Source organism: Colias philodice, chromosome 16 (assembly GCF_061535455.1).
Source record: "Colias philodice isolate Cphi_HAF_F1 chromosome 16, ilColPhil1 Martin Lab GWU primary, whole genome shotgun sequence".
Classification (NCBI taxonomy): domain Eukaryota; kingdom Metazoa; phylum Arthropoda; class Insecta; order Lepidoptera; family Pieridae; genus Colias; species Colias philodice.
In genome coordinates, this window is record NC_143101.1 from 9,396,556 (window position 1) to 9,408,668 (window position 12,113).

General features: G+C 34.4%; 1 protein-coding gene across 2 annotated transcripts in view; it reads left to right on the forward strand.

Moving 5' to 3' along the window:
• LOC149481902 (phospholipid-transporting ATPase ABCA3-like) overlaps positions 1–12,113 on the forward strand; it is a 38,745-nt gene that overhangs the window by 24,581 nt on the left and 2,051 nt on the right. For both annotated transcript variants that reach the window (XM_089705048.1, XM_089705049.1), the window contains exons 21-31: positions 87–308; positions 5,622–5,744; positions 6,097–6,333; positions 6,893–6,987; positions 7,567–7,711; positions 7,898–8,011; positions 8,475–8,608; positions 9,288–9,435; positions 10,208–10,418; positions 10,949–11,097; positions 11,965–12,050. In XM_089705048.1, the coding sequence (XP_089561174.1) occupies positions 87–308; positions 5,622–5,744; positions 6,097–6,333; positions 6,893–6,987; positions 7,567–7,711; positions 7,898–8,011; positions 8,475–8,608; positions 9,288–9,435; positions 10,208–10,418; positions 10,949–11,097; positions 11,965–12,050 (1,664 nt within the window). The remainder of the gene's footprint in view (positions 1–86; positions 309–5,621; positions 5,745–6,096; positions 6,334–6,892; positions 6,988–7,566; positions 7,712–7,897; positions 8,012–8,474; positions 8,609–9,287; positions 9,436–10,207; positions 10,419–10,948; positions 11,098–11,964; positions 12,051–12,113) is intronic.

Here is a 12,113-nt window from a genome sequence, read left to right on the forward strand (position 1 = left end):
ATTGGCGTATTGTATCATAGATATAAATAGAGTAAGTCAAACTGTAAGCTGTGTAGTTTTCAAAATAAATAAATAAATATTTACAGTAATCCTAGCAACAGCAATTATGAGCGTGTCCCTCCCTTGCAAAGAGCGTGCGTCCGGCACGAGACACTTGCACATAATGGCGGGCGCTTCGCCCCAACTCTACTGGCTGGCAACACTGTTAGCGCATTCCTTGCTCTACACCGTGGTGTTGGTGTTGCCCACATTGATCACTGCGGCCACGTTGGAGAAGGAGGGCACGATCAATCAAGGGGATTTTCTTGGTGAGATTTTTTTAAAATTGTTGTTAATGTATTCTAGAAAATGAAAGAAAATCAGTAATAATACATATTAGACTGGGGTAGAAGCCTTTAAAAATAATGAAAAGATAAAAAAAATCGCAGTCGGATGAAACCCATTAGAAAAGGAGGGGAATATGATGAAAATAAAAGGAAAAATAAATTACGGTCAATCCGAGTTCGGGAAGTGGGAGGGGGGAGCATTTAAGAGAAAAAAATGGTTTCTCTCGATTTCCTACAAAACTACAAGTCCTACAGAAAAAAGTTCAATGGCAAAGTTGTAGGTAATTAAAAGTTCTACAACTTTTGTATTCACAATTTTTTCACATAACCTCAAAATTTAGGTGAAAAATTCAAAAAACCAAGTTTTTGGTCTTTTATTTTTATCTACTTCAAAATTTATTGTTTTTCTACGAAATTTGGTGGAAACTTACTTTATTATGTCCCTAATACACTGTAATTTATTTGATTGAAAATATTTATTTTTTCGCCTTATTTTGAATTAATACCAAAAAAACAACCTAATTTTCAATCGAAAAGTCACCCGTCAAAATATCAGCTTTTTTCAAAAACTGGGGGTGCCTTTTATTCATTGAAATCTCTACTTTCATATGGTGTAAAAAAAAATAAACACCACCATAGTAAATGTTCTCAGGAAATGCATACAAACAGTGTGATAATGAGCTTTTACTAAATCAGGCACACTTCTCGAACTCTATATCTTCTCTTGTATCGGCTTTTCGGTAATATTTCAAAAGAAAAATAATTATCTGTTCTAAGTTTAATATTTTACAGCATATTCAAAAGCAAAATGATGTCGATAAAAACATTTCAGGTAGTTCGAGAAGTGTGCCTGATTTAGTAAAAGCTAATTTTCACACTGTTTGTATGCATTTCCTGAGAACATTTGCTATGGTGGTGTTTATTTTTTTTTACGCCATATGAAAGTAGAGATTTCAATGAATAAAAGGCACCCCAAGTTTTTTAAAAAAGCTGATATTTTGACGGGTGACTTTTCGATTGAAAATTAGGTTGTTTTTTTGGTATTAATTCAAAATAAGGCGAAAAAATAAATATTTTCAATCAAATAAATTACAGTGTATTTGGGACATAATAAAGTAAGTTTTCACCAAATTTCGTAGAAAAACAATAAATTTTGAAGTAGATAAAAATAAAAAACCAAAAACATGGTTTTTTGAATTTTTCACCTAAATTTTGAGGTTATGTGAAAAAATTGTTAATAAAAAAGTTGTAGATCCTTTTATTACCTACAACTTTGCCATTGAACTTTTTTCCGTAGGACTTGTAGTTTTGTCGGAAATAAAGATAGACCATTTTTTTCTCTTAAAAGCTCCCCCCACTCACTTCCCGAACTCATATTGACCGTAATTTATTTTTCCTTACATTTTTATCATATTCTCCTCCTTTTCTAATGGGTTTCATCCGACTGCGATTTTTTTTTGTTTCAAAAATTATCTTCTCTAGTCTATATGTAATATTTTCGCATGCTCATATAAGTGTTAAGTCTATATATTTAAATTCTATGATAAACTTTTTACCTCGTCAAAACGAAAAAAAAATATTGCACCAGGACTACAGTTCATTATTCTAATAAAATAAAACGCTTGATGGACAAACAAGAACAACAAAAACTATATTTTAAAAACCGAACATATCTAAACCTAACACACATCTTGCTACATGTCGCTACTAAATAGTTCGTATATGAGTGATATTGTCGATATAAAATAACACCCCTACTTATCACAATATTCACTAAACAATCATATACAAAATTATTCTATACAAACTATGCCAAGAAGCAACATAAATTTATAATGTTTTGCTGAACATAAACTTTTAGTAAGAATATCAGCTGGCATATCAGCTGTTGGCAAATACAGCACCTTAACAATTTTATCTCTTACTAGATCACAACAAAAATGATATTTAATATCGATATGCTTTGTACGTTTATGAAATGCTGGATTTGCACACAGCTTCTGCGCACCTTGGTTATCATTAAATATGCAAATAGTGTACATCTTATTGGTTATTTCATATTGTAATTCCTTAAGATATAATGCTTCTCTACATGCTTCAGATAGACCAATATACTCTGATTCAGTGCTAGAGAGGGCTACACATTTCTGTTTTCTACACTCCCATGATATTACACCATCAGATAACAAAAAACACATTCCAGTATATGATCTCCTATCTTCAGAGTTAGAAGCCCAATCAGCATCTACATAGCCTGTTATTTCTGAATTACCTTCTTTACAATATTTTATTCCATAACATTTAGTTCGTTTTAAATACCTTAATACTCTTTTTGCATATTCCCAATGCTCTTTTGTGTGACAATTATTAAACTGACTTAAAAAACTTATAGAGTAACTAATATCTGGCCTAGTTAAGACTGACAAGTACATCAAACTACCAATTAGTTGTTGATAGGGCACATGACTATTTGCCCCTACTGGACCTTTATTTACATTTAATTTGACCTCCATCGGAGTATCAACAGTCTTACAATCACTTAAATTAAATCTGCTTAAAAGTTGATCAATATAAGCTTCCTGACTCAAAGTTACATATCCTTTATCTTTATTGAAGGTTACATTCATTCCAAGACATAATTTAGCTTCACCTAAGTCCTTAATGCTGAAATTATTAGATAAAATCTGTTTCAAGTTATTAGTTTCAATTATATCATTGGAAAATATAAAGAAATCGTCGACATAGACTGTCACAATGGTCTTACAATTATTAATATTCTTTGTATACATACATGGTTCTATTTTTGACCTTTTGTAACCATTACTGATCAAACAATTATCAACCTTTTTATTCCAAGCTCTAGAGGCTTGCTTAAGTCCATAAATGGCCTTTTTAAGTTTCAATACTTTATGATCTGAACTACTACTATTATAACAATCTGGCATTTTCATGTAAATGGTTTCCTCTAAATCACCATTCAAGAAAGCAGTCTTGACATCTAAATGGTGAACATCCATACCTAACTTTACAGACAATGCAAATAATAGTCGAAGGGTTGTATGTCTCACTACAGGCGAAAATGTTTCTGTGTAATCTACACCATATTTTTGGGTGAAGCCCTTTGCAACCAAACAAGCACGATAACGCACATTGTTTTCACTATCGTACTTTTTTCGTAACACCCACTTGCACTGCACTATAGTACCATCTTTTGGTACATCTACGAGTTCCCATGCACTATGATTCTCGAATGACTGTAGCTCATCCTGTACTGCCGCTAACCAATGTTCTTTCTCTGGACCTTCCAAAGCTTCCTGCAAGGATATCTCATCCATGAACATGTTGTCATCTTTTATACAAGCACTTGCAAATCCATATCTGTCTGGCTGCTGCCTACGCCGGGGACCAGATATTATGTTGACATTGTTCAATATAATGGAATCTTCACTGTCTGTTGTACCAGTCTCAGAGCTATCTAATGTGTCTTTTTCACAAGGTACATATAGTTCACTGCTGTCATCTGTGTTCGAGCTCTCTGATTGTTCAAGTGAATCTTCCTGAGGTGTCAAGTCTTTTTCCTCCACTGGAACCATATTCACTTCATCTGAACAATTTTCCTGTACCTTCAGATCACTCTCTGTCTCCATCTTGACATGACCTAGACGTCGATGCCAAACTTCACTGGACACCATCACTGCAGCCGATGAACAACACTCAGGCATGTTTAGTTTATACACACCATTCAACAGACTCGCTGTAGCCACTAATACTCCTGCTTGGTTGAAAATCTGACATCCATTATTGTTGAATGAAACTTTGTTTCCTTTTGATATAAGTTGACTAACAGACAACAGATTTGTAGTCAACTTCGGCACGCATAATACATCTTCCACTGTAATATCGTATTCACAGGCATGCGTCTTTGTCGTAATCTGCACATCTCCAGTACATACTACTGGTATTTTATCTTTATTTGCCACGACAATTTCTTTGATCATAACATCTCGCGACACATTTGACAACCATTCTTCGTTCGCGGAAAGATGAACACTCGCCCCGGAGTCAATATACCAGTCACTTTTACAAAATTCACCATTCAGGAACACGGCGCTAAACGCGTTACTTTTTGTGCGTTCATTTTTATTTGTATTCGACGCATTTTTGTCCGAAAATGTACACTGATTGCGATAATGTCCTGTTTGTTTACATTTGTAGCATCTAATGACTTTGACAAGTTTGACATCTGTTCAGTGTTACCAACATTCCGTTTCATCTTATAACTCGCAAATGCTCCACTGGAATTGGAAGCGCTACTGTCTTTGCCATTTCCACTTTCTTCCATGTCCAATAATTTTGTTTTAATGGCGTCTGATGTCAATGGTATGTCGCAATGTTCAATCGCCATTATCATAGGGGAATATTTTTCTGTTAATCCCGCTAACAAAAGCGATGCGACCCACTCATCATTGATATTAAAGCCCGTACCGCTTAATTTTTGGCTTGTTTCAATGATTTGTGTCACGTACGAAGTCATTGAAGCACTATTTTCGAGTCGTATTGAAATCAAACTCCTCAGCAAACTGATTCTTCTCGTGAATCCTGAGTCATCAAATAGGTTCTTCAATTTCTTCCACAGCTCATGTGTCGTTTGTACACTTTTTATATGCACATAAAGCGACGAATCTATTGTCATGATCAGCTTAGCTCTGGTTTTCGCGTCACCTGCTGCTCCTATTTCTGCTGGTACAGTCTCCGACTTGATGCAATCAGACAATCCCTCCAGCACCAGAAAATTCTCAGCCGCAAAAGCCCATTCGCTGTAGTTTTCACGTCCTTTCAATTTAGGCACACTAACAAGATAATTCGTCGTCATTTTCAACTAAAAATCTGGGCCCATAACCTCTAATAAAATAAAACGCTTGATGGACAGACAAGAACAACAAAAACTATATTTTAAAAACCGAACATATCTAAACCTAACACACATCTTGCTACATGTCGCTACTAAATAGTTCGTATATGAGTGATATTGTCGATATAAAATAACAATTATCATTTATCGAGTTCATTGTTAATGAATGTAATGTGTATATTGTATAATTTTATTGTGTTTATTATGTTAGGTACATATCAGAGCGGTTACTATTATCTCTTAAAGCAGTATTATTTCCAGTGTGGGAAAGCAATGGCAGAGGCATACCTCTGTAATTTTTCAACATTGTAATAAATACTGCTTTAAGACATTCATTTCTTCATAACGGCTCAGATTACTATTGTATATTACTTTATTTACAGGTACCCTCGCTCTAACTTTAATTTGCGGTATCGTAGCATTCCTAAGCTTTATGTATGCAATAAGTTTCCACTTTGGAGAGAGAAGCGCCGGTGTGCTGTTGGCCGCTGCTGCTGTTATTTTTGGTGAGATTTTATTCAATACTTTACTATTATTTGGAACAATGTTCCTTATTTATGGAGTATGTATAGGGTCCCCTTTTTGTGTTGGATAATGTTTAAGCAGTAACTACCCTAAAAGAATGAAATATTATAATTATAGCGGTTTGACCGCTTTGAATTGATATGTAAATACAATTTTCAACTTTATAAAGCAGGAGTTTATTGATCAATAAAAAAAATTGTGTACAGCCTGTCATGCTATTCCGATCTCAGTTTTTTTATCTAAACTTTTTCTTAAAACTTTGTACAAGTTTGTTGCACACCAAACAGTTGATGTTAAAATCAAACATTATTGTAACCAATACATTCTTTCCAGGATTCATAACGCCAACAATAAAAACGGCATCGGAAATAATATCGGAAAAGGAAGCGAAGAGTTTTGGCGATTATATCCTTATTCTCATAAGCTATACTTTACCACCCCATGCGTTAACAACAGCCACCATGAAAGGGGTGAATGTTGCCAGGCTGAACGCGTATTGCCATCTCAATAGGGATAAATGTCCGAATTTTTTCGTGATGAACAATGGTTTTGATGTTATGAAGTGTTGTGGTGAGCTTTTTACACGCTTTTTATTAGCTTCACCTGTATGTTTGTTTGTAACCGACTTCTTTGGGCGCAATTTTGACCCACTTTAAACGGCCAGATTTCGTTCAAACTTTGTAGATTTATTGAGGACCGATGACAATACACTAATTTGTTAAAATAAATAATAGTTAAAAAAAATAAAAAACCCGCTTTTTATAGAAAACCGAACTAAAAGCGTGTTTTTTAGTTTTTTTTAAACTATTATTATTTATTTTTTTGTGGAGGGTAATGGAAAAAATGGTTCAATTTAATAAGACATTTATTTGTCAACGTGTGTATTAAATAAGTATTAGTATGTGTAAGTAATTATAAAATTTTATTCCCAATAACAATGTCAAATATAATTAAAAATAACCGTAAAAAGTTCATTGTTACTTCTGTAATGCATGAAATGCACTCACTTTCTTATTTTCGTAACAACCCAATGCAATTAGATAATGTTTCTAAAATATATTTTGTTAATCAAAAATCGATAAAGCAAATTATATCCATTTGAAATTTATATAAATTTTCCAATTTCCAGAAGAAAATATGAACTCAAGATGTTATTTCTGCTTCGATGGTTACGCGCCGGCTGGATACATACTCGTTCTGTTCTTACAATCTATATTTTATATGGTAAGTCAAACTATAATTGCTTGTTTTCAAATAATTTTTTTAAGTCGCAAGTGCGCAAAATTGAAATTTCTTCAAATTTAATTTAATTATGACCGGTTATGAATAATAATTATTTTTAATATGAAACTAAACCGGTCAGAAATGGAATTAATCCAATCGTAAGGCACTACATAATATATGCCTTTAAAAAAATATCCTCAAAATTGGTTTTTCCTCAAAAAAAGAAACGGTTGAAAGTTCTGAACTCCTCTTTTTTTAAGTCTGTTGAAAATAGTATAAACTAGCTTTCCGCCCGCGGCTTCGCCCGCTTTGTCTAAAACATAATAAATTATATACTAAAACCTTCCTCTTGAATCACTCTATCTATAAAAAAAAACAGCATCAAAATCCGTTGCGTAGTTTTAAAGATTTAAGCATACATAGGGACAGAGAAAGCGACTTTGTTTTATACTATGTAGTGATGGACGTATAAAGCTTTAAAAATATGTATAACACTCTTTTATACCTTTTTAGTATGTGTAGAATTTTATATCTTTGTAATACAACATATATATCTTGTATATTATCATTATTTTTCAGGGTATAGTGATAGCGACAGAACTAGGAATATTCAACTATCTGTGCGACCGTGTGTTCAACAGCAAGTACAACCCGACCAGCTCGGACAATATTGATGAGATTGTGCGCGCCGAGAAGGCGTACGTTAGCAAGGCTATTACTTTGCGTAAGTTCTCTCTTTTTAAATAGATTTTAACATTAAGTAATACTCAATTATTTGATAAATTGTCTCTAGTTGTGGCCATTCTTTATTTATTTATTTATTAAAGGAAATAATCCATTAAATACGCAATTTTGTTCAGTACAATTTCACATTTTACTAGTATTTTATAATTTTATAAACATTTTACAGCAAAGAGGCAAATCCAGGATATGATGTTAGTAGACGATGTGCACAAGAATTACGTACGATTCTTGGGAAAGTCTTGCAATGCGGTTAAAGGAGTCAGCTTTTCGATTAAAAAAGGTAAGTTTTATAAGTGTAAAAGGTAACTCAGGCACTTTTCTCTAAATTCTGGTGTTTCTATTTTGAGTGAGATAATTAATTTATTTTCATGAGATATTAAATGATAATAATAATAAATAAATAATGATATTAATTATTCTGTATTCTGAAATACTAACGAAGCATAAGACAGTAGATAGATATAGTTTCTGCTAAAAATCAATTCAATTTTGAATGCACATATGGAGGACTTTATCTTATATATAAAAATGAATCGCAAAATGTGTTGGTAAGCGCATAACTCGAGAACGGCTGAACCGATTTCGATAATTCTTTTTTTATTATATTCCTTGAAGTACGAGGATAGTTCTTATGTAGAGAAAACGTAAATATGTACCACGGGCGAAGCCGGGGCGGACCGCTAGTTATTCATAAAAAGACATTTGGTATTTTTATTATATTTAAATTATTATTACAAACACAGGCGAATGTTTCGGTCTGCTCGGAGTTAACGGTGCGGGCAAATCGACAACGTTCAAAATGTTAACAGCGGACGAATGTGCGACGCGCGGGCAGATTTTTGCGAATGGAAATCATTTGGGCAAAATGCCTGGGCAGGTGAGGAATTTAGCAAATATATTTGTGGTTATATTTTATTGTTTGTCTGGGTAATATAGTCAAAATTTAGCTAGAATGTATATTTGTGGGTAAATTTTTATTAATTCTCTGAATAAACCATTTTTATTTCACAATTTAAAAAAAAGTCCTCTTACTCTATTTCAATTCTAAAAAAATGTTGTGTGGTTTTATGAAACCACGGTAAAAGTGAAACTGTTCGAACGGTTCCGAACACTGCTTTGTGTAGCGCATGTCGCGTGCCGAGTAGGTATACCTACTCGGCAGCCGCGATACACGCGACATGCGCTACACAGACCAAAAAGTTTGAGACGATGTAATAAAAGTTTCACTTTAATAAATATTAAATACCATATTCTTTTGTAATATGTAGCTTGATTGAGTCAAAATCTTTATAAAGCCAGAAAAATTATGTGATAAGTAGCTTTATAAAATCGAAAGCTAGTCCCGCCTCGTGATCGAATTTTTTCTATTCTTTATAAATTTATATTTATAAAGCATTTGAATGCCATAAAACCAAAAATATAAATTCAACAAATCGAAAGCTATTCCAATTAGATACACTAGTGTCTAGTTTAACAGTAATAAACGAACAAATAAATATTCAATCAAATTTTCACTTTCCACACTAAATTTGACAAATATTCTTAACATTTTTCAGTACCTCAATTCGTTGGGTTATTGTCCGCAATTCTCCGGGATGGACGAATTTCTTACTGGGAGAGAAAATTTGGTTTTGTTGATGACGCTACGAGGTCTAAATGACCAAGATACGGCGCATGAAGCTCAGGCGTGGATTGATGTTGTGGGTAAGTGTTAGGTCTTATACTATAGGACATATATAAAGTTCCTGGGTTATTTTTATGTCTAGTAAATTTGGTATTTTGAGGGGTAAAATTTTAAGTTATGTGTTCTAAATAATTTATTGTTGTTTTAGTATTGATAAAATTTTGAGACAATTGTCTGTTATACATTGTAATGTAGTGCAGCATTTTTTATTTGCTACAGCCGAAGTTTTGTGTATGACCAGGTAGTTATTAATGCACGTAATAATTTATTGCTGTTGGTCATTGAGATAAGATTACTACGTATGGAGGAGACACCACGAACAAAATCTGTGCGCCATTTTTTTGCTCTAACTAAGTTTTAAAAATTATTATCTAGTTAGGTACTTACCGATGAAAAGTTATGTTAGTCACTTTTCCGTATTATTTGTATTATTTGTGCAATATTGTAACACACACGAAGGCATATTTGATGCGTTTCACTTTAAAACAAATAAAAAATGTGCGTGCAGTTAAGCCATATGGCTTATAATGAGCGGAACATAAGTGATGTAGGCGGTGTCGTCTCCATATGTATATCTCAATGCTGTTGGTACGTTTTGTGAATTCACCTCACATTAATACTAATGAAGTTGATTTTGCTTTTATGGACATAAGTTTCGTCAAATTCGAGGCAGACTGAACATTATTTTTTTACTTTTGTTCATATAATTTACGTGTAAATATAATATTATTAAAGTAAAAGTGAAACCGGTTTATTAATTGTAATAAATAAATGAATTATTCCCGGTTGCAGGTCTAGCGAAGTACTCGGAGCGCCCCGTATCGGGGTACTCCGGCGGGTGCTCCCGTCGGCTGGGCGCCGCCGCGTGTGTGAGCGGGGGCGCAGCCCTGGCGCTGCTGGACGAGCCCACCGCGGGGGTGGATGTGGCCGCCCGGCGCAGGGTGTGGGCTGCGCTGCGGAGGGCTAATCGGGCGAAACGATCCGCGGTTATTAGCTCACATAGGTTAGTATTATTTACCTTATTGAGTGGCTTTTTATTACTAGCCGTACAGGGTGGACCTAACGCTCGGCGGTTATTAGCTCACATAGGTAATATTGAAGTGAAAACTTCTTTAGCGGCGTTAAGCACTTTTTCTGGGTATAAAATCTTAAACTCGCGTCGTCAGGACACGTGACCTGATCGAAAAAGCGTAAGACGGATGGATATCAAACATGCTCAACGTTAATAACCAAGTTTATTGTACCTAGCCGTGCCGGGCGGACGAACCCGCTTGCATAATTAAGTATTTCTATAGGTCATATGTTATTCTGATAACATCGGATAATAATCTTACTAGCTGTTTACCGCGGTTTTAACCGCATTGCTATTGATATAGAGATGTATAATCTATATGTTGACCGAACCTGTTAGTAATTTTCATTCAAAATTTAATCATACATACAGACAAAAATTTTAATACCTATTTTGGCTTAGTTATAGCGGTAAAAATGTTGATAAACTATACTCAATCACTATTTATGATATATTTACAGCATGGACGAAATGGAAGCGCTATGTTCTCGCATAGCGATAATGTCAGCTGGTCGGGTCCGAGCGCTGGGCTCAGCGGCCGCACTGCGCGCACAGCACGCGGCCGGACATGCGCTGTGCATCAAGCTGGCTCCTGTGGGGACCGGGGACGGTGGGTATATACACACAGACACACATACATACACGTAGCGAACTACACTTAACACACACATACATACAAACACGTAGCTGTAGTGTGGTTACACTTATACAACACACTTAACATAATGTCTGCTGGTCGGGTCCGTGCGCTGGGGATGGTGAGAATATACACACATACATATACACACGTATGTAGGGAACCATACTTAACACAAACATACACATACGTAGAGAACCACCCTTAACGCATAAAATACACTTAAGAACATACGACGGACACCCACATACACACACAAAACTGATCGGTACGCATATAAAACACCACACTCAATGATAGCGGTCCACGCATGCACACTTATTTATTTATTAGAAATACCATCGTTTGTTTACATTGTTTCATTAATTATTAATTACAGACTTATTGTATTCTTCTAAATGTAACAAACAATTATAGGTATTCACAACATGCAAATATAAATTACACAAACTGACAATTTTAATTGTAAACTCTACAGCGAGAAAAGAAAAAACAACATTAAATTAAATTATAAAGGCAAATGTATATAATAAAAACAATAAATAGTTGCGTCTCATTACTAACACATAACTATAACTTAACAAATACACGCGGTGGTATACATGGACTTATACATACTAGGACGCCGAACGATAGAACACACATATGTACTTTCATAGACACGTAAATTCATCATACATTACACCTGCATATAAATATAATATGCAGACAAACTAAACAAATCGGCACGCAAATTTGTTCGTCGTATTCACACATATTTGCAATCCCACACGTATATTCGTCTTAAATGTAGTCATACAAAGTTAGTAAATGATAAACCTGACCATGACCAAATTCCAGAGACGGACAGCTCGAAGCCGGACGTAGTACAACTAAAGAGAACACTTCAAGAGAAGTTCAACTGCACACTCAAAGATGAGCATAAGGTAATCTTTATTGTTGTAACTATATATGTATTATATTATTAAAATTCCTATGCATTTGCATTA